At 38.9% G+C, this 24,144-nt stretch overlaps 2 protein-coding genes across 6 annotated transcripts in view; both read right to left on the bottom strand.

Annotated features, from left to right (window-relative positions):
- The window catches only part of BRD10 (bromodomain containing 10), a 104,666-nt gene extending 87,928 nt beyond the window's left edge, over positions 1-16,738 (bottom strand). For all 3 annotated transcript variants that reach the window (XM_079928003.1, XM_079928004.1, XM_079928005.1), the window contains exon 1: positions 15,573-16,738. In XM_079928003.1, coding sequence (XP_079784129.1) covers positions 15,573-16,165 — 593 coding nt within the window. In that variant the 5' untranslated portion in view covers positions 16,166-16,738. The remainder of the gene's footprint in view (positions 1-15,572) is intronic.
- A 2,584-nt stretch (positions 16,739-19,322) lies between these two features.
- Positions 19,323-23,903, bottom strand: RANBP6 (RAN binding protein 6; the record flags this gene model as incomplete). Of its 3 annotated transcripts, none has more annotated exons than XM_079926519.1 (2): positions 19,323-22,651; positions 23,708-23,903. In XM_079926519.1, 2 exons carry the CDS (start codon positions 23,900-23,902, stop codon positions 20,585-20,587), a joined length of 2,262 nt encoding a protein of 753 aa, XP_079782645.1. In that variant the 3' UTR covers positions 19,323-20,584. The 3 variants fall into 3 exon arrangements, with proteins under 3 accessions (XP_079782645.1, XP_079782644.1, XP_079782646.1); XM_079926520.1 differs by having other exon boundaries at positions 22,452-22,651; positions 23,767-23,902; XM_079926518.1 differs by having other exon boundaries at positions 19,323-23,903.
- Between the last annotated feature and the right edge of the window lie 241 nt (positions 23,904-24,144).

The following is a 24,144-nucleotide window of genomic DNA, read 5'->3' as shown; positions in this document are numbered from 1 at the left end:
TTCTTAATGAGTTAGGCAAATTTTTTGTAAAAAGTCTTGTCATTTTTTGTTGTTGTTGTTGGTAGCCAAACAAAGCACTAGATAGCTAATCCACATGGCAAAAAATAAATTTCTTACAAGAAAAAACTACAGGGTCAAACAAAAAAAAACAAAACCATCACTACAGGGTCCTACCGTTGCTTTCCCGTTCGTGTATAGTTTTACATGTAACAATATTCACACACAACAATCAAGTAACAAGTAAAATCAAATCTAGTAAGTGATAAGCAGAATATATGGCAAAATATATAAACTATAAGTGGAAAATCCGAATTTTGTATTGAATTTGTGTGTGTATATGAGAGTAAATGATACATATGTATACAGATGAGATAAAGAAGGCTAACAAGTGATATCTGATGGGAAAGGTGATTTTTATTTTTTGACATATTTCTATTTTTTCCAAATCTTCTTCAAAGAGCATGTATTGAATAGAATGCTTAGCAGAGTATTTAGCATATAGAAAGAAATGAATAAATGTTAACTCTTAGTGAAAAAGGACTTAAACTGCTAATAAAAAATTAAAATAGATCTCAGTTATCTTATCATTTACACACTTGCCATAAAACTTAAAAAAAAGACTTGATTTCAATTTCACTACCAACCAAATTCTCTACCATGGTTTTAGTAAGTAGAGGAACTTACTAATGTACTGGCAATTGTATCATAATCAGGGATTCAGATAAACTGGAGAATATAAATGGTTCTGTGGATCACCATGAAATAATGTCATATTTAATATATTAAAATGTTTCTACCATCTTTTATTTAGCATGTTATGATGTTTATTTTAAGATGATATTCTTATAAGTATCTATCTGTTAAAAATACAGGTTTGGGTCTATAAAAACCAAGCTGTCAAATTAAACACAACCAGCTGATATTATCAATATGCAATTTATTAATTATATTTGTCCTATTCATTTTTTTGGTTACTGGTAAACAAAGTTGTAGAAAATAACTGGAAGATATAGTAACTTAAATTGGTAAAATTCTGTATTTAACGTAATTTTTTTCCTCTGAGAACTGTGAGAAGACTGAAATTATCCAATTAAAGAAACAAAACGAAGTCCAACTTAAATTATTTATTTACATATTTAAATCTAGTGTATTATCTAAATTATTTGGCAAAAGAAAATACTGTCTGTCTCTTCTTTCTAGCTTTTCAAGATCAATAAAACTAAAAGCTGGTTCTTTGAGAAGATAAACAAAATTGATAAACCATTAGCCAGACTCATCAAGAAAAAGAGGGAGAGGACTCAAATCAATAAAATTAGAAATGAAAAAGGAGAAGTTACAAAGACACTGCAAATACAAAGCATCCTAAGAGACTACTACAAGCAACTCTATGCCAATAAAATGGACAAACTTGAAGAAATGGACAAATTCTTAGAAAGGTATAACCTTCCAAGACAGAACCAGGAAGAAATAGAAAATATGAACAGACCAATCACAAGTAATGAAATTGAAACTGTGATTAAAAAATCTTCCAAAAAACAGGCGTCCAGGACCAGATGGCTTCACAGGTGAATTCTATCAAACATTTAGAGAAGAGCTAACAACCATCTTTCTCAAACTCTTCCAAAAATTGCAGAGGAAGGAACACTCGCAAACTCATTCTATGAGGCTACCATCACCCTGATACCAAAACCAGACAAAGATACTACAAAAAAAGAAAATTACAGACCAATATCACTGATGAATATAGATGCAAAAGTCCTCAACAAAATACTAGCAAACAGAATCCAGCAACACATTAAAAGGATCATACACCATGATCAAGTGGGATTTATGCCAGGAATGCAAGGATTCTTCAATATATGGAAAACAATTAATGTGATAAACCATATTAACAAATTGAAGAAAAAAAACATATGATCATCTCAATAGATGCAGACAAAGCTTTTGGCAAAATTCAACACCGATTTATGATAAAAACTCTACAGAAAGTGGGCATAGAGGGAAGCAACCTCAACATAATAAAGGTCATCTACGACAAACCCACAGCAAACATCATTCTCAGTGCTGAAAAACTGAAAGCATTTCCTCTAAGATCAGGAAGAAGACAAGGATGTCCACTCTCGCCACTATTATTCAACATAGCTTTGGAAGTCCTAGCCACGGCAATCAGAGAAGAAAAAGAAATAAAAGGAATACAAATTGGAAAAGAAGAAGTAGAACTGTCACTGTTTGCAGATGACATGATACTATACACAGAGAATCCTAAAGATGCCACCAGAAAACTATTAGGGCTAATCAATGAATGTGGTAAAGCTGCAGGATACAAAATTAATGCACAGAAATCTCTTGCATTCCTATATACTAATGATGAAAAATATAAAAGAGAAATTAAGGAAACACTGCCATTTACCATTGCAACAAAAAGAATAAAATACCTAGGAATAAACTTACCTAGGGAGACAAATGACCTGTATGCAGAACACTATAAGACACAGATGAAAGAAATTAAAGATGATACCAACAGATGGAGAGATATACCATGTTCTTGGATTGGAAGAATCAATATTGTGAAAATGACTACACTACCCAAAGCAATCTACAGATTCATGGTAATCCCTACCAAATTACCAATGGCATTTTTCACAGAACTAGAACAAAAAATCTTAAAATTTGTATGGAGACACAAAAGACCCCGAATAGCCAAAGCAGTCTTGAGGGAAAAAAGCGGAGCTGGAGGAATCAGACTCCCTGACTTCAGACTATACTACAAAGCTATAGTAATCAAGACAATATGGTACTGGCACAAAAACAGAAATATAGATCAATGGAACAGGATAGAAAGCCCAGAGATAAACCCACGCGCCAATGGTCAACTAATCTATGACAAAGGAGGCAAGGATATACAATGGAGAAAAGACAGTCTCTTCAATAAGTGGTGATGGGAAAACTGGACCGCTACACGTAAAAGAATGAAATTAGAACACTCCCTAACACCATACACAAAAATAAACTCAAAATGGATTAGAGACCTAAATGTAAGACCGGACACTATAAAACTCTTAGAGGAAAACATAGGAAGAGCACTCTTTGACATAAACCACAGCAAGATCTTTTTTAATCCACCTCCTAGAGCAACGGAAATAAAAACAAAAATAAACGGGACCTAATGAAACTTAAAAGCTTTTGCACAGCAAAGGAAACCATAAACAAGACAAAAAGACACCCGTCAGAATGGGAGAAAATATTTGCAAACGAATCAACGGACAAAGGATTAATCTCCAAAATATATAAACAGCTCATGCAGCTCAATATTAAAAAAATAAACAAACCGATCCAAAAATGGGCAGAAGATCTAAATAGACAGTTCTCCAAAGAAGACATACAGATGGCCAAGAAGCACATGAAAAGCTGTTCAACATCACTAATTATTAGAGAAATGCAAATCAAAACTACAGTGAGGTATCACCTCACACCAGTTAGAATGGGCATCATCAGAAAATCTACAAACAACAAATAATGGAGAGGGTGTGGAGAAAAGGGAACCCTCCTGCACTGTTGGTGGGAATGTAAGTTGATACAGCCACTATGGAAAACAGTATGGAGGTTTCTTAAAAAACCAGAAACAGAATTACCATATGCCCCAGCAATCCCACTACTGGGCATATACCCAGAGAAAACCACAATTCAAAAAGACACATGCACCCCAGTGTTCACTGCAGCACTATTTACAATAGCCAGGTCACAGAAGCAACCTAAATGCCCTTCGACAGACGAATGGATAAAGAAGATGTGGTACATATATACAATGGAATATTACTCAGCCATAAAAAGGAACGCAGTTGGGTCATTTGTAGGGATGTGGATGGACCCAGAGACTGTCATACAGAGTGAAGTAAGTCAGAAAGCGAAAACTAAATATCATATATTAACGCATATATGTGGAACCTAGAAAAATGATACAGATGAACCGGTTTGCAGGGCAGAAATTGAGACACAGAAGTAGAGAACAAACGTATTGACACCAAGGGGGGAAAGTGGCGGGGGGTAGGGGTGTGTTGAATTGGGAGATTGGGATTGACAGGTATACACTGATGTGTATAAAATGGATGACAAATTTAAAAAAAACATATCTTTTCAGATACATTTCTATATAATCTGCTAAGAGAAGCAAAATAAAAAATTAAAATTAAGAAAGGTGAAAATTAAGGGATGGGAAAAATCAAACTGACGTTAGTTTTCTCTTCTAATTCATCTCATCTATGTGTCCCTTGTAACTCTCTAGCTTGAAAGCTTGAAATTTAATAAGTCACTAAAATGAAATATCATATTCTTTATTAGCACAGCATATTAGGCCCTCTATGACCTGGCTCCATAAGCTGGTCCTTCCAGTCACAGCTGTCATTACTTTTCTATATATAACTAGCACTCTAGCCAAACTAAACTACTGACCATTCCCTAGCTATATACAGTGACTTTTTTGCCTTTGCACTTTTGAATATGCTATTCTTGTTGCCTGGAATGACCTCTACATCAACTTAGTTTATCAACTCCTGTCTTTCCGTTTTCATCTCAAATACCTCTACACTGCCTATCAAGTAATAAGCACTGTAAATATGTTTAATATAAGGAACAGTACCTGTCTTACTACATTAACCATACACTATCTACTATTATGCTTTTAAATACTGTACCCATCCCTTAAGAGAGGATATGGTATCTGAATTCAACCCAATTAATACATACTGAGTTTCTCTGCACTTGAAGAGCTTATTTCTAGAAACACAGAAATGCGTAAGAAAATCTTAAACTTTGGTGAGGCAAACAGATAACTTCAATATCATGGTATTCAAAAACTTCAATACAAATCATACGAATACAAAAAGTGGGTTAAGAACAGAAGAATATAACCAAGCTGAAAAGAAGAGGGGGGAAGAAATGTGCAAAGTTTTCCTGAGGAGATGACTGCCGAGTCTTTTAAAAACAAGCAGCAATTCTGACTTGATATAACTGAATATTTATTTGATTTTTATTAGCTCATTTATTTCATTAGTTCAAGAATTACCAAACAACTACCATCATAATATAGACAGACACATCACTACCATAAATTTTTTAAGTGCTATAACCAAATGCAAAACAAAGAATCATGGAATACAGTGAAAAAAGCAATTAATTCTGTATCAGGCTTCATAGAGGAAGTAAAATCTAAGCTGAGCCTCAGAAAATAATTAGGATTTCACTAGACATAGAAAAAAGAAACAGACAAGTAGACAAGAAGGCACTCCAGATGTTTTGAAATTGCTCTGAATTTGATGAAGTTAACAGCCAATGACTGTAAATGAAATTCTAGAGAAAGCCAATGTCTAGTTCAACACAAGTGTCACTGGCAAAACCAGAATTAAACTCACTTTACTCACAAAGTTAAGACATCTTCAGTACAGTAAGCCATATATTAATTCTTTCAGAGTTCTAGAATACCAAGGGGGCTATTTCCAGGACATTTTCCTCTTAATTTAATGCAGAGCAAAACTATTACTTAATAAAGTCTCTTTGAACACCTAATAGAATAAACACAGGCATAACATAAGAATATTTATCTTCAGGTACTATTCAAATTCTGTTATTTCTGTTAAAGGCCTAATTTTTCCTTCAATTAACTGGAATTTTCTCTAACCAAACATCATCATAATTTATTGGATGTTTGTTAATTCTGTGGTTTAAAACTATGGTTCTTAAGCTTTTTTGGCTCTGTGCTCCTCTGCTGACCTAATAAACTTCTGCACCCTCTCCCTAGAAGAACTAAAATGTAGGCACCTGCGCATACTCCCACACACACTTTGGCATACTGTATGGAGTAGGGGATGTTTTAGAACTCTAATTAAAAACTTTAAACTTTATAAAGGCTTGAACTCATACTGAACTATAAAAGAGAAACACAAAATTTAAAAATCAACCAAAAGACTATGAGGTCAATTAGTACATTACTCTGCCTGATATAGTGCAGAGCAATGCTATGAGAGCTAACCTTGGATCTCCTTTCATTGCTCCCCAAATGAGAAACACAAAGAATAGCATTATTATCCACAGCTGATATATGATGTAAGATCATACAAATAGGTTTAAATGAATAAAAGCGACGGGAATAGAGTCTTAGGTCTTTAACTTAAGGCTTTTTAAAATTTTGGTACTATTTAACACATTAGCCCTATGTAACAGGGATTACTCATAGAATACTTTAACATAATTCTAAATCAAAATAGAGATTGCTCCGTGTAATAGTCTATGACAAACACATGACGTCCAAGGTCTTTCCATTCTTTAGTAGCATGCCTCCTCACCCCTCCCCCAACACTATCCCTCACTTGTTACCACTTACTTCTTCAAGCTGTATTCCACACGAAGACATGAATATATGAATCTGCTTCTTAATTCTCTCCTACCTTCCCTTCATTCTATAACCCAAAATACAATGCTAATAAAGGTTGACAAGTATAAAAGCAGTGATTAAAAAAAATACTCCAATGAGAGAAAAAATTTTAATTCTGATGGGAAATCAATCATGAAACAGTGTTACTATATCCTGAAGTATCACTCCTAGAACTTTATTGTACATAAAAATCATCTATGGAGTTTATTAAAAGTGTAGCTTCCTAATCCCCACTCTGAGATTCTGAGTTAACAGATTTAAATATGCTATTCTGGGACCAAGGAATCTGCCTTTAACACAATTCTTACGCTGGTGATCTGGGAAACACCTTTTGAGAGACAAGCCCCAAACGCTTTTGAAAATGACCTGTAGACCTTATAACCACTTAATTCTAAATCAACATTTATAGAAGTCAAACAGCAACAAACCAAGCAGAAAAAGTCCCTGCCCTCATAGATTTTATATTCTAGTGAAAGAGAAGAAAAAGATATATAATTAAATCATATTGTATGTGAGGTTGAAATAAATGCTATGAAAGAAAACAAAGAAGGTTAAGACAGAGGGAAAGCCTTGCAGATAAGGCAGCAACAACAGAAGAAAGGAGGGAACCAGGAAACTAGTTTATCTGTGAGAAGAGAGCCAAATTTAAACCTGCTTTTCCTCAAGCACAAGTATTCAAGAGAGATATAAAATGTTTTCAGGGGCTTCCCGGTGGCACAGTGGTTAAGAATCTGCCTGCCAATGCAGGGGACACGGGCTCAAGCCCTGGCCCAGGAAGATCCCACATGCCGCAGAGAAACTAAGCCCGTGCACCACAACTACTGAGCCTGCGCTCTAGAGCCCGCAAGCCACAACTACTGAGCCCGTGTGCCACAACTACTGAAGCCCGCATGCCCCACAACAAAGGGTAGCCCCCACTCGCCCCTACCAGAGAAAGCCTGCGCACAGCAACGAAGACCCAACGCAGCCAAAAAAAAAAAATTAAAAAGAAAAAAATGTTTTCAATTTTGTTTACTGTTTATATTCTAATATTTTTATCTTCCAATTTTAGTAATTCGTACGTTAAAAATTGGGCTTGTGGGCTAACATGGAAACAATCTATAACTATTTCTAAGGGAAAATGTTTCTATGTAATAAGTTTTTGAGATGATTTTTCTTCTCAGCACAAAATGAAATGGATTTGTTCTTATTTTTAGAACAAACATGAGAATAGACCCTGAATTCACCAGGAATTGTATACTTAGCAATTATATCCTTTACTGTATCCTTTACTGTATTTGTTAGGCAATCTACTATCGAAATTGAAAAGCAGTTTAAAAACATAAAGCATGAAATGCCACGGGGAAAATCCAGTATTCTACCTGCATGCACATTTTGTAAGAGAGATTTTCTTTCTGATCTCAACTTCAAAAAGCTGAGAATGCACACCATTATCATAAAAGTCAATGTACTAGGCTAGTATAGATTGTAAAACTGGAACAAAACTGTTTACCTTTAAAGCTTTTGCAAACCCAAACTGTAGTTATTATAAACTGGGATGTTACCATTTGAAGAAATGGTATCTAGCAGATGAGATGTATCTGAAAGAGAAATGGGGCTATCTTTTGGAAATAGAAGATCCACAGAACACTTCGTCTGCTAAATAGCAACTCAAACACTTTCTGCATTATATCTTGGCAATGTTTTTTCACTGATTCTAATTTAGAAGGCTTAAACTCCCACAAAAGAGCAATATTAGTAAAGTAGTACTTACAAATTATAGCAAGAGGTAAATAGTTTTACCTTAAACTGGTTTATCTCAATCTGTATTCTCATCTTTTTTTTTTATCTTTTAGAGGGATGCCTAGACAGAAATGAAAAGGTCTAAATCCCCAGATGTACTAACATTTGAAGAGATATAAAAGAAACTATCAGAGAGTTATTTTTGTCTGAAGGTACATTCAGATGGCTCTACTCAAAAGCTTTAAATATGAAAGTTTGGGGTGAGTTCTTAGCACTAGCTATTCCAACCCTTTAAAACTGCACTTACAGAATCTGTAGATTTTAAGTTTTGAATGGTATTATAAAAAATAACAACAGTAACACATGGTCATTGTAGAAAAAAAGTAGAAAGTGGAAGGGAAAATTAATCATCCACAGCTGTACCACCCAGTTACAACATTTAACATGACTGTACTGCCTTAAAACTTTGATGATACATATTTTTAACCCAATTCTTATTCAAAGTTATAAATACTAATTGCCTTTAAATAAAATCTTTTATTAACTATAAAAGTAATATGCTTATTATAGAAAATCTAGGACATACAGAAAATTAAAAGAAGAAAATGAAAAATACCCAGGATCTTTCTACTTAGCAATAACCACTATTAATACTTCATTGGTCTTCCTAAGTCTTTTTGCAAAGTGTATATGCTTAATATCCTGACTTTTTTTTTGCGGTACTCGGGCGTCTCACTGTTGTGGCCTCTCCCGTTGCGGAGCGCAGGCTCCGAACGCGCAGGCTCAGCGGCCATGGCTCACGGGCCCAGCCGCTCCGCGGCATGTGGGATCTTCCCGGACCGGGGCACGAACCCATGTCCCCTGCATCGGCAGGCGGACTCTCAACCACTGCGCCACCAGGGAAGCCCGTATCCTGACTTTTAAGCACGATTAATTTTGGAACACTCACGGGTCCCGGGTGGAAGATGATATAACAAAGGGCTTGGTTATATATAATACTACCACTGGGGTTTATTAGTGTTTCCCATTAAAAAAAAAAAAAAAGAACAACAACTTCAAGTAATTTAATATATATTTTAAAGATTCATATTATTATGGAAGTTCCTTGGAAATGAAAACAGCTATTATTTGTTCTCTAATCCTGTGGAGAGAGCCTAGAGAGGATTTGAAAACTAAAACACAAATATGAAAAGGACCTAATCTTCTCTCCAAAAACATGATTTCTTTTCCCTGCTCTAATTTTTTTCTTAGAAATAAAAATAAATACAAGGGCACAAATACAATGAGAAACGAACTTTAAGGCAAAACACACTACAATCTATTAGGGCATTTTTACTGTATTAGATCTAAATCATTTCCAAATTATTATTTTCAAATGGAACAAAATCTCCTAAAATACTAAGTCTGTAAGTTTACTATATTCCAACTAACACCTTTTATTTATTCCAGAATAAACTCTTTTCAGCTTCTTTAACTGCCTCTTCTCAATTAAGTATTTCAGTTTTTAATACACATTATACACACTTCAATCATATTTTTCTAATCTTTCCAAATTTAAGATAAGTCAATCCTTACACAAAGTTCTGCCTTTGGTCCCCTTGTTTTTTTTTTTTTTGCGGTACTCAGGCGTCTCACTGTCGTGGCCTCTCCCGTTGCGGAGCACAGGCTCCGGACGCGCAGAACCAGCGGCCATGGCTCACGGGCCCCGCCGCTCCGCGGCATGTGGGATCTTCCCGGACCGGAGCACGAACCCGCGTCCCCTGCATCGGCAGGCAGACTCTCAACCACTGCGCCACCAGGGAAGCCCGGTCCCCTTGTTTTTTTTTTACTAGTCTCTGTCCTGGGCAATCTCATTCCCTCCCATTTCTTCAACCATCATCCTTCTGCAGGTTAATTCCTCATTAAACACCTCTAATCTAGCTCTAGTCACTCTGCTGAGCTCCATATTCCGCCTTCTAATAATTCTGAGCTGCACATCTTCAAATGCATGCTCCTCTCACATTCCCTCGGCATCACCATCACCTGGGCTCAAATTTTGGCCCTCATCCTCTCCATCACACCCACATCCAATAGCTTACCATTATACCACTTCTACTTGCTGAATTTACTTCTCTTGTATCCTTATTTATTATTTGTTTCTACTGCTTATTATCTCTTGATGGTATTAACTCCAGGGCCTTTTAATTGATTTCCTTTCTCCATTCTCTCTCCTTCCATTTCAGCCTTCAAACCTCAAAATACTAGTAAAATCATGTCACTCCCTTAGCTAAAACCCGTGATGAATCTACACTGTCTACATTCTAAATTCCTTAGCAAGCAAACAAGGTCCTCCATAATTAGTCCCAGCTTACCTTTCCAGACTTATCTGCCATGACAGTACCTCATCATCCTACACTCTAACCAACCACTGGGTATAAACTATTCCTCTGGAATACACTGTACTCTCCTGCTTCCATACATGTAATTGTTTACCTACCGCCTTTAAGTAAGGGATAAAGTCATGTCTATCATTGTAACTACAGGGCTTTACATACTACTTATCATAGCATAGGTCAAATAATTGTTTAATGAACTCCTCAACGTCACCTATCAATAGTCTACTCACCTTCCAAAATTATGACCTCTAGAATAAAATCTAATAAAATATTTTTCAATGCCAACTTCCCCACCTCCCCAGAGTAGTTGATCCCTCCTCTGCACTCTCCTAACACTCTATAATAAAGCTTATCACAGTAGTCCTCAGACTATGCACACTTAGAATATACAGCTGATCCTTGAACAACAGGAGTTTTAACTGCGTGAGTCCACTTATACGCGGATCTTTTTCAATAGTAAATACTATAGCACTACAGGATCCTCAGCTGGTTGAATCCGTGGATGCAGAACCCCAGATAGGGAGGAACCAAGTATACAGACAGCCTACGGAGGGCCAAGTTAGACACAGATTTTTGACTGCATCGAAACCAAGATATACCATCAAAAATCCAAAAGTGATTATGTTCTCCCTGTTCGTAGGGAGAAAAACCTTAGGTACTAGATAGAATCTCGTCAATTAAGGGTTTCCTTCCATAATTTGTTTTAAGCCTTTTGTATCCCCTAGCAAAAAATCATACAACTAAATATATCAATATTTCAGGATATTCTGCAAGCAGTCCCATGACTTCCAGGTGTTCTGACAATGGAACAAGTTTGAAAATCAGTTTTAACACATTTTACATTTTACCATAACTGTGTATGTACCCTTTTTTAAACTTCTTGGGCCAGGAATTGTCCCTTAAGTCATAGAACAAAGCAGGTGCTCAATAAATGTCTTGTTAGTTGAAATCCTTCATCCTTTCATCACTGCACTTAAACATTTTCTGAACCTTCTTAAATAGCACTTTTTGCTTTTTGAAGAATGGCAACTATAATAAATAGAACTACGTGGAGTATCAAGCTCTAACATTCTATAGTTCTGCACAAGAAGCAAATCCAGATTCTATTACCAAAGGGCCCCAATTTTTAGATTTACATTAAAAAGACAGAATTACAGAATCCAGTGGGGATGGGGGAGTTGGACTACTAGGGAGTAAGAAGCACCTTGTTAAAATTCCCAATTACTTTCTGGATTTTGATCTTAATTGAGAATAAACACGTCAACAAATTTCAAATTTAACTGAAAAGGAGATTAAAATCAGTGTACAAAATCCATTTATATTTCAATTACTGCTTGTACTTGGAAACCTCTATTTTTAAATTTTTGAGGCTTCATGATGATGCTTTTGTACGCTCATGCCCAACTAAAAAGCAATTACAAAACTAAATAATCTTTAGCTGTATTTTAAGAAAGCCTTTTTTTTTAACAGCCCATTACATGTACCACTTTTTAACAACTTAATTCAGAAATCAACTATAATTTTAACAAGGATATATAATATTCAAGCTTATTTTCACCAAAATATTATTTTAAATGGCCAAAATTAAAATTTCAAGTTCAGCACTGCTGGCGTCACTGGCACATTGATGCCTCTTCTATAACTACAAGCTTTTAAAACTACATAGCAATATTCTTAAAGCTTTCAAAAATATTTTAAAATTTAAAAGCTTTCAAAAATATAATTTAAAATTCAGAAGAGGCAAAAATTCTTATTAGACATAACTTCCCAACCATTAAGTATTTTCTATTCATTTCCACTTAGTAGCTGATTTTCTCCCTATTTCTAATGCTAATTGTTATTTCTCTCAGTTGCCCCAAATACATGAATGAGATCCCTTCTAAAATACAACTCTGAGACGAAGTATGCTAAGTCTTAGTCCTAGTTCTATCACAAATATTATATATAAAACATATTGCTATATATTACTTATATTAAATATGATAAAATTATAAATCTTTTATAGATCATACACATGTAGTCCTATTACAACACCACAAAAAGCAGACCAAAAAATTTAGAAATTTTAACAGGATAAAACAAAAATAGAATATACTAAAGCTGTGATATTTTCTTCCCTCTCCCCAGCTGGTCATCCTGCATACCTCCTAGAGAGCAGACACTACCCTGGAGAGACCATACTGTAGCCAGACGAAGTACCTGTAGTACCCAGAAACACTATGCTGTTCCATGCCTTGCATTCACTGTAGTTCAGCATTCTGGAATGCCCCTCTCAAACCCTCCAAAAAAAATCCAGAAGCAATCTTCAACTTCTTTAAGAATCAGTTCAAGTATAAACGTCTCTATACCTTTTAACTCCATTATAGAATCATCATCTTTTGAAAAGCATCTGTCTCCCTACTCAACTATACACCACTGAAGAGTAGGGAACTTCTCTTTTGATATCAGGGCTCTGAATGTCTAGCTCTGGCAGATACATATTTGTACAATCAACACTCTCATAGCACAGATGAAGAAACTGAGATTTAAGTTATACAAGGTGCTCAAGGTACTAATGTCATTGGGTTGCTCTGTAATGATAATGTGGCACCCTCTATATCTAATGTATGTGATTTCTTGCTCACTAAAAGGCTCAGTAGTGTATGGAGCAGCTGTAAAATTCTTACAGTAAATTTCAAAATAAGGGTTAATTCAATATCTTACAAACATATACTAGAAGACAAAAGAGAACAAATGATAATATCTAAGTGACTGTTTTTCATTACTAAAATACCATATACCACTTATTTATAAATAAGGTATCTGAGTCACCTATTTGCTGAAAATCATACTCATGTGCCCAGTCTATAGAATATTGTTCTGGAGCATCTATATTTACTAATTGCATACAAAACAGTTATAACCTATGGGTTTCTGAAAGTTGTGCCCACTCAAAGCATTTATTTAGTAATGACTCAGACTGTAGGCTAGCACAGAAAAAGAAATGATTTTCTAGCATCTACAAGTGTGGTTTGTCAAATCTATTATTTACAAAATGTTTGTATACATCAAATACCAAAAAATTGAGGAAGTCAAATTTTTAATTATCTCTTTGAGACCATCACATTACTTTTTGCTACTAAACTGCAAGAATTTTCTCTCTCTTGGACTAAGAACATCAGAAATACATTATTATGTTTATAAACAAAAGAATGTTTTAAGTTCTAAGTATGGATTCTATTAGATCATATGGGAATACAGTATTCTGAACATTAGTCACTAGGAATGATTCAAAGCATTCAGAAATTTACCTTTATGTGAAGAGAAACAGTCTCCCTGCTCTTTTGCAGGGCTTAAGAAACACTATATACAAAATGTTTCTGAAAACACCTGTAATTTATTCAAACCTATAAGCAACTTCTTAGCACTTTGATGCAGCCATTCTCCAGCCTCATTCTAAACACCCCTTTCCAGTCTGTAAAACTAGATGCTTGGACTAGAACTCTATGGTTTCTTCCAGGTCTAAAATCTTGTGACATCAATTTGGAAGATATTTTACTACTTAAAAATAATGACGTGTGAAAGGACTGTTTCTTATGTGAGTCATAACTATAAAACACTGTGGAGACAAGGGTAACGAACACACTACATAAATATAATGTCGCTAAATAAAATATTAAAAGTAATATACAAGACAAACTTGGGAATTATTCTATTACCAAATAATCCTACATTATGAATGGATTCAAGAAGAGGCTCCTTAGTTTAAATACAGCTGCCCTAATGAGTCAAGCGCTATGTTAACCATTGTTTTCAGTGAAAGAAGTCACTGATAGTCTCGAAAACAGCATATGGGAAGCCAGTGACAGATTAGATTATTTTAAAATTACAGTTATAATCAAGGACCAAAAAATTAACACAACTTTTCAGGAGCTATTAGATAAAAGCACTAGTACACTTCTCAGTTTCAGATATGAAAATATTCATCTTATTCAGCTACCACTACTAGTATTATAATGATTAAAACTTATCTTGGGCTAACTATATGGGACTGGCACTTTCGACTTTACATTTATTAATGCATTTAATCCTACAGCAACCTATTAATTAGGTACTGTCATTATGCCCATTTTACAGATGAAGAAACTGAGGCCAAAAAGGTAAAGTGACTTGTTCAAGTTCACTTCCACTAGTAAAGAGTCAAACAACTGGTTCACTTCAACCACGATTTCCAACAACATTCAATTATTTTTCTATTCCTGAAGAATTTCCCATAGAGAAATTAATTTGGCTCATTATCAATTACAGAATTATAAATTAATACGTGTATTTTAGTAGCCTCCTGTGCTATATTATTTCCTCTTAAGAAAGAAAAATAATTGACTCTGGATATATGGGTGGAGTATACCAAGAGCATCGTGCCATCTGAACTGCCTGTGACTTTTGGTAGAATAGATACCAATACCGAAATGTATTAAAAATTTTGTGTTGATGCAAAAATTCAGTCTGCTCAGATGAAGCTGAGAAAAAAGACCAGGAGTACGCCACAGTAATTGTTAACCATTTAATTACACGCTATAAAATCTCCGATGGCCGACTTGAGCAGTAAAGTTATTATTTTAACAGTCTGAAATCACCCTTTTACACGAGCCAGAATTAATTTTCTAACGGTATTTCATTCCAAAAACGTTTAAATTTTTCTTGCCAAAACTGTCTAAAAGTTGCAGGTCCAACTTCCATCCCACTTAAACTTTTCCTCTCCCTACTCCTGTAATTCTTCCTACGGGCACCATTTCACTTTACTTCTAAAAACTTTACCTGCTCTTCGGCACTCGGGACTCGGCTTCCGTCTCAGATTCTTCACGTCTGGGCGTAGGGTTCTCTCAGCCCACACCCACCACACCCCTGCGGGCCCCCGCCCAGCGCTGCTCCTCCTCCCGGGGTTCTCCAGCACCGACTCAGCACCTATCAGCGACGCCCCCCGGCCCCTGGCCCAACCCATCCTCGGACACGTGCGAGGGTGTGTTTGTGTCAGACCGTCAGTCCCGCCAGGGACGGGGCTCACTCACCGAGACAGAAGCGCCAACTTCTGCTCCAGCATCATCTCCAGCTTCTGGCCCTGTTTGGAGATCCAGTGGTCCACTCCATGCAGGCGGTAGCACGTCTCCAGCATCAACCTGAAGTCCGCCACGAACTCGGTGATGCCCCCGTATTGGCCGCTGGCGAACTTCTCCTCCATCTTCAGCAGACACATGCCCTTCCCGGGCTGCTGCCGGAGGGCGCGACTGCCCCGGCCCCCGCTGCGCGGCCCCTCGGCCGCCTCCTCCTCCCCAGTGGCAACGCCCCCCAAGGGCTGCAGGAAGGGGGAGGTGAGGCCTCGGTGCTTCTCCTGCAGAAACTCGCCCAGGATGCGGTAACCCTGCTGCAGCTCGTAGGTCAGCTCCTGCTCCTTGCAGACACCGCCCCCGACCACCATCGCCTCCTCCTCCTCCTGGTCGTCCGCGTCCTCCCTCGAAGAGGCACTCCTTCCTCGGGCCGGCCCTGAGGCCGGGGCCGCCGCTGCCACCAACTCGTCGTCGTCGTCCTCTTCCTCGGCCGCCGGTGGCGGCCGCTCCTCCTCCCCGGCCGGCTCCATCTCCCCCGGCGTCCCGGGCACGCTCATGCCCCCGGCAGGCCCAGCTTGGGCGGTGTGGAGCGGACGCTCGAGGCGCCGGGGCAAGCGTGAGCGCGGGCCGCTTCCTCAGGGCTCGGCTGCGCCGCGCAGCCCCAGCCGCATCGGGCCTCGCTCTCCTCTGCCGCCGGCTCGGCTCGGTGCGCGCGGGGGTCTCGAGCTCGCCGCCAGCGGGGCGGGGTTACATGGCGCGCGGAGGAGGGGGGAGAGAAGAGGAGAGCCTAGGTGCCCTCCTCTCCCCTCCCCCCGGCGGCGGCGCGCGCGCGGCCCTTGCCTGCCTCACCCCTCCGCGCCCCGCCCGGCTACTCTTCACCCGCCAGGCCCGGCTTGGCCTCCGCGGCCTCGGCGCCCCACCCCCTCCCGGGCCGGCTTGAGGGCTGGGAGGGGGCGAGGGGGAAGGGGGGGTTTCCTCTAGCCTCCCCGGAGGGGGCCGAAGCACAGGGCAGCCGCGGCTCGGGCTCCTCCTCCTCTCCCTCACACCCCCTCCCGCCCCTCTCTACCTGCGGGGGACCCGGGCAGGAGGAGGTGGCGCGCGGACGGGGCCCGGCGACAACTGTCAGTTAGAAGCCCTGCTGGGCGGGGGGAAGAGAAGGGGGAGGGCACTCAGGCCCCCCCCCTCCAGGTTGGGGCGAGCTGTGGAAAGACGCAAAGAAAGAGGCACCGTCGCCGTCCACGGTGAGCATGCGTAGTACAACACCACCAGCCCGACTTCACGTCCCGCCCTGCTAAGCGATAGCAAGGACTTAGTCTCAGCTTCAGGCCCTGAGGCCTGGTAGGTTGCACAGACCAATGATGTCATCAGCTTGTAGACGACTGTAAGGGGCGGAGTGAAGAGGGAAGCAAGGCGCCTGCGCAGCTTTGCTTGCCACCTCCTGAGAGGGAGGCCGAAAGGGTTTTTAAATCAGGTGCTGCAAGAGGATATTTCTTTTGTGAGACCCCTATTAGCGCTAAAAGCTAAAATTAATCCTGAAGGAGCTTGCTAGATAACCTTCGTCGATGGAAAGTGAATTGTAAGAAGGCATAAAATGTAAATCCTATCCTTTTGTAAAAAACTTCTCTTTGCACACTCCCTCCCCCTGTGACTGCCGGTTTTTCAATATAAAACTAGAATTTTGAGAAGTCTAGAAAGGAGGTTGAAGGACTCGACCAACTGAAACATGTTCACATGGAAAAGGAAAGGAGATGATTTGTGGAACTTGAATTTCTCAAACTCCTGTTCCCAGGTCTTAACATCAATTCCTGTTTTGGAAATTAATCCCATGTTTTCCGTTAGTGAAAAACATTTCCACCCTCTCGATTTTTTAACTCTTTTTTTTTTTTTTTTTCTTTTTTTTTTTTTTTTTGCGGTATGCGGGCCTCTCACTGCTGTGGCCTCTCCCGTTGCTACCCTCTCGATTTTTGACATCTGCTAAGAGTAAAGGAAGGGAATGGGACCTCATTTTTAAAAATCCTTGGGACTGAAAACAGTCTTCAGATATTTCAAATCTAAGCTGTGCAGCATGACCTTACAATCTCACTACACATTTTAAAATTACTGTTTAGGGAATGTCTAAAAAGTGAACTTATCATTCCATTAGTTGTCATATTGCTTAAAGTGAGGAGAAAGGAACTAATGGGTCCTTAAAGCAGTTATTACTATCTTCTCACGTTCTATTTCAAAGGTGCACATATTACTTTTTCTCCTTACACAGAACTCTCTTGCTTTAAACCTGGAATTACTTGAATACAAAAATCAAAATTTTAGAAAGCAAGTGGGGACTTCCCTGGCGGTCCAGTGGTTAAGACTCCGCACTTCCGCTGCAGTGGGGGTGGGTGGTGGCGTGGGTTCATCCCCGGTCGAGAAACAGATTCCCACATGCCACGCGGCGAAGGCCAAAAAAAAAGGGAAAGCTGTATAATGAAATGATTGGGATATACTGACTATTATGATTGTTTACTTCCCATTAATATGGACTTTTAAAGCACTGATAAAATTCAAACTTAAAAGCTTTTTTTGGTCCAGTTAAGTTAGACAGCAGCCTTAGGTAAAACAGTTAAGTGGGAACACTTTTGAGGTTTTAGGGTATTGACACTACCACCGCCAACAAGCACACCCATCATCTAGTTTTCACGGTCTCCTCTCACCTCATCAGACATTTGTGGTGTATTAGGCATTTACAGCATTCTCTCTCCATAGAGCCCACAGATGTACCTCAGCTCAGGAACAAAGGCAGAGACCAGTCTGACTTCAGGGACTGACAGCCAAAACTGTCTGACTGAACGTCCCTCATTTCCTTTGACAAAGCCCAAGAATCTGCACCCATCTCACCCCAGCAAATATCACCTCTTTCTCTTTAGCCACCAACCCTATTTCACGACTCTCGGATAATATTAGCTTGCATTTATCAAACACTGTGCCACTAAGCACTCTATATTCGTTACCTCCTTTAATTCTCACAATCCTATGAGCTACGTATTATGGCCATTTCACAGATGGAGAATTGTTTAGGTTAAAAAAGTAGTTTGCCAAAATTCAAATCTAGGTCTGTCATACTTCAAAATTCTCCAGGTGCCTAATTCCAAGTCATATGGTAGATTTTCCAGTTCCTCATGTACCAGAGTGTAGGGAATTGCTAGAAATGTTTACCAAGGGCTTCTTAATTAAGGGATACTAATTAAGATAAAGAGGTGCAGGTGAGTAGAAGAAACCTCAGCTATAGGTCATGGAGAGGCCAAATTGACTGAGATCTTAGCTAGTATGAAAATAGAATCAGGTGCTTGAACTTTTAGAATATAGATAAGTAAGAAGAAAAACTGCCTTTCCATCCCACCATCCAGAGAAAACCTCTATTACAGTAATATCAATACTTTGTAGTGGGGTTTTTCTATTTATTCATCTATACTTTAAAATTTTATCTTAAATAAACTTAAAATTGTGACTATACTGTACCTAATGTCCTTTTCTTTTTTCTCTCATTAACAATAAATAATTGTAGGGAATGTACAAGAATTGCATATCTAAAATCTCAACTTCATATCTGTCCACAATGGCCTAGATGGCCTGCTCATGAACTTGTAGGAGGTGAAACAGAGATTCTAATGTAAAAGGAATTCCAAACCATAAAAAAGAACACAGCAGAAGTAAAAACACCAACAGCAATAACAGCTACCATTTATTAAGCACTTACTAAGTCTTAAATATTTACTAAATATGTTACATAGACAGTACTCATAATAGCCCCAGGAAATCCTGAAAGATGTATTTGTTCTTAAATTTTGGATTAATATCTTGCTGAGTAGAAAGGTTTTTTCCTACCCTACAAAAAGCCTGACATTAAAGACCAACATTGCAATTAATATAATTAACCCTAGATTTACAGAACTGTTTTCTTACAATGTATACCTACTGCTAAATAACTTCTCAAAGCTGTTTTCTTTTTCTCGTTTAAAGATTAAATTAATTTTGCTTCCCTTTCATGATCACAATAGAATTCTCTTTAATGCTACTATATAATCTATTAAGAACTTCTCCAAAATAGAAATCTATTTAAGCCCCACTTTGAATCAGGGCTTCTCTTCTTGTTGAACTGCTTTGCAGGAAAAAATGGCATACATACACAATGCAATATTCTGCTCAAATACATAACACTGATTGACTCCCACAAATATTATTTACTATTTGTCAAACACTGTGTTACAGTATGTTACATGCTACCAATGTTAGATGTACCAGGATGCGCTTTTCAGTAACCATGGTCCTTAGAGTCCTGGATAACTTGAAAAAAAAGAGACTGGTCTAAGACTTCAAAGTTTTAACTCTCAGCTGGACACTTTGGGAACTAGAATATGGATATATCTCAGTCTCAGGAGGACATTATTAAAACGTTCATATGTATTATGGAGAAAACTTCCCACATCCATTGTAATATCTCAAATCTCTGTTCCAATTTCAGCATCCTCCCATTACTATGATAACTAGGAGTATTATCAAGGAGGAATAAGCCTGCCACTATATTCTTCACCCACAATTCCAAAGATGTTTGTCCTGGAAGTTCTCCTATCCCATCTTTGTGAGCTCTTAGCATCTTGTGGTAGGCAGCATGACATCTTGACACCAAGTATACTGCTTGCCCAGCATCAATAATTCAGACAAATAGCAACAATTTATATACTTCACATCAACTACAGGAAAGGTGACAAACATTTTAAGACAACAGAAGCACAGGTTATCACCAAGGTCTGTGTTTAAGAGATAAAACATGCAAGGTAAACAGAGGCTATAACACTGACTAATCCTGGAGAAACATGGGGAAGGCATATAAACTGCTTAGCAGGAAGAGAACAGTTCTCTCAATCATAATGGAATCCACGCACAAAACTTGTTCAGAGTTACTTTTATGGTGGATGATATTCAAGTAATATTAAGGTGCTTCAGGCAAAATTTAGCAACTCCTGTAAGGCTTCCTGCTGCTCATCATCAAGCTGGGAAATGCATTCCAACCATAATTCTTCAGAAGTCTGTACCTGACGCACGACATTAGCTAGGCGTTTGGCACAAGGATCTTCATAGTTAATAGTCTCATTCATTTTTCCTTCTGCAATTACACTGATTATTTTTGGAAGATTGGAATTATTTGGACCAAGTACAACTGGGTGGTTACTTTCAATTAAGTCACAGAGAAAACTCAAAGTCTGAATAGCTTCCTCTTTATCCTCATGCAATGGAAGCCATGACAACCAGTGTGGAAGAACTTCATCTACATTTACACAGTTAGGCTTAAACCTCAAAATCTTGCCTACTGCTGAGATACAGTTCTCTGTAGCAATGACATTTTTTTTGGTTTTGGAATTTGCACACTTAATAACTTTTACCAGCAGCGGAACAGCTTCTGAACATAAAGAACGATAATCATCTCCACCAAACTGTGCCATAACACCCAGGCCATAAGCAGCCGCTTGCCTGACTTCAGGGTTGTTGTCTCGCATATTTAGTAGCATTGGCCACCGAAAATATTCTACATATTTAAATGAGGTTGGACTACAGTGTTCTATGATATCATCAAATATGCACAATCCCCACTGTCTGTCTGGCCATGGCCTATTAGAACAAATTAGATTTACAATTAATGGAAGCAGCTGTTCAAACCACGGTAAAATCTTTTCCTTGTAAGTACTAAATAATGAGTGCAAAATATCTGATACTTTGGTCAGAATATAAACATCACATTCATCCTCATCTTGCAGAGACATTTCAACCTGTTGGTCATAGTTTTCTTCCTGTCTTTTAACCTGTCTCAGTTCTTGGTTTTTAAAGTGCCCTTCAAGTTTTGCTTTCAGTATTTCTCCCAGTTCTTCCAACTGTTCATCATTGAGGCACCCATCTCCCATTACTTCAATGGACTTTGCAAAAGAATTCATTATTTCTGAGAGTACATCTGTATCAGGTTCGGTCCCAATAGCCTTGATTAAAGGATCACATATGAAATGCCACATCTGTGCAAGATACTCTGGGCCATGAATTCTTGCACATTCCAGGAGAAAAGGCATGGACTCTGCTGCTGCCACTCGAACATTGTCATGGAAATAAAATTTCAGTAAAGGAACCATCAGTTTTACAACTTGTTCTGTGTATTCCACGAATCCTTCCCTTAACTCCTTAGCATAATAAACCAACATCTGGCAAGCAGTTGCTTTTGCTTCAAGCCCTGAAGTCTTAATTCCAAAACTCTGCTGGTCTCCAAGATTTACAAATTGCCATCCATCATCATCACTCATATTCTCCACATCTTGTGTGTCTAAGAGAGCAACGTCAGGTTTAGCTGAAGCAGTCTTAATAAGAGGCTCAATAACCAGTGGAAGGTACTGTTGAAAATCATTTCCAAGAATTTTACACATTCTGGCCCACGCTGAAATGATGTAAGAGGTCTGAGGGTCATCATCTTCCATATTATTTAAGTCTGATTGTGTTTTTAACAACAGTTGCATCACATTTGATGCATCTTGCATAAATTTTTCCTTCCCAACAGCAAGACCAACATGGCTAATGCATTCAATAGTTTTTCCTTTCAGAAGTTTGAGTTCCTTTTGAACAGCAAGCTCAACAATCTGCTTTAGTGAGGGCATAAATATATCATAGTATGGAACAAATTTTTCTTCTATTGTATCTGCAACTGAGGCAATGGCTGTCACAAGCTGTTCCAAGGCCAACTTAGTTCCATTGCGAATCAACTCTTGAAGTTTAATCACCAAGATGGAATGTAGATTTCTCACCATACTATCCAAATATAGAACTAGCAATGATTTGGGGCAGTCTTCAATAAAAATAATAAGCGCAGAAGCTGCATGTGACTGCACACGCTGATTACCTTGATTTTCCATGGTACGCAACAGAGCTGCAATCACCGTTTCATGGAATTTCTTTTGGAAGTTAGGTGCAAAATCTGTAGCCATCTGTCCAAGTGTAGTACAGGCTGCAGCCCTCACCCTTGGATGAGGATCCTGAAGAAAAAGCAAAACAGAGTTAACTGTTTCGTCTAGAATTGATTCCATTTGCTGATGGCATCCTTCTCCAATAGCAGATAAGGCCATTAATCCAGCATGTCGATATTTCCAGTCAGGGCTCTGAAGCATCTGCATGATATGCTCCTTAGTCATTGGTAAAACAAGTTTTCCACCGAGCCCACAAGCCAGTCTGTCTAGTGCACTCTCAGCAGCAACTGCATTGCTGTCAAAATCATCTTCTTCCATTTCATCAGCATTTACCCAGTCCTCATCATCTTGTAGATCGACCATCATTGCCAATATATGAGGAACTGCCTGTGCAATAATATTTGTATGTTTTTTCAACATTGGGGTTGCAGTTTCAGACAAGGTCACTATTACTTCAAGAGCCAGCTGGCGTTGCAGATTACTAAGTCTAGAGTCTCCACATAACTTTAGACTCAATTGCAGAGTATCTTCTAAATAAGGACCCAAATATTTAGGTACAGTATCTGCAATCTCAACAAGGGATTCTAGCACTGAATCATCATCCTGGTAGCATGAATCATTCACAGCCTGTAAGATTCCAGGAAGCAAGTCTGCAAAGTCTTTGAAAAGAGCAATATTATTCTCATTAGCAAGTACAAATGCAGCTGCAGCTCTAGCAGATAATGTCCTGATTGCTGGATGTTCTTGATCTTGAATACACTGGTCCAACAACCGTTTGATGATATCCAAATCGTGCCGATCTTGGGTCCCAAAAATCCCAGGAAAGTGCCAGAAAACGTGAAGTGCAACTTCCCACAGAACCACATTTTTAGAGTAGATTGAATCAACAAGGAACTTCAGACCTTCGGGCCAGTGGTTAGTGCCATCCTCATCTATCAAATTCCTGGCCAGCACTGCAAAAATATCACAAAGTTTTTTCCTCATACTAGCATGGGTTTCTAACTTAACAGCCAGTATCAGTTCAATCTTGACGTCCCTCTGAACATCAGAAGGCAGATTTGGATAGACTTCCTCAAACCCAGAGGACAAAAGCCGTCGTAGCAGGGCGGCAGCCATTTGTCTCACCTCATAACCTGCTCTTCTATTTCTGACGGCATCTAAGAGGAATGTAGTCTTACACAGACCTGGGATATTTTCATAGATTTCCTCTGCTTGTCTCCGCACCATACAGCTTGGATTGATGAGGTTCTTCAGAAGCTGGTAAAACTCTTGCTTTCCCGACACGGTCGCCGGTACTCCGGCAGACCCGCACGCCGCCATCGCGTTCTGTCAAAGCGACCGCGACGGAGCAGGAGGGCGGGGGTCTGCGGCTCGAAGCAGTGACGTCAACGAGGCGCCGGCGGGGATGGGCGGGAGCGCTCCTTCCTCCCCTGCCTGGCCCTCGGTCTGGGCTCTGGGAAGGTGGGAGCGAGGGTCGCTCTCCAACAGTTTTCCAATCAGATGAAAATGTACCTACCGAGGAGAAAGAAAATGAAAGAAAAGTATGATATTGATTGTATTAG

Source organism: Stenella coeruleoalba, assembly GCF_951394435.1.
Source record: "Stenella coeruleoalba genome assembly, chromosome: 7".
NCBI classification, from domain to species: Eukaryota; Metazoa; Chordata; class Mammalia; order Artiodactyla; family Delphinidae; genus Stenella; species Stenella coeruleoalba.
Note: the sequence above shows the minus strand (reverse complement) of the source record. Positions and strands in the feature narration are given on the sequence as shown.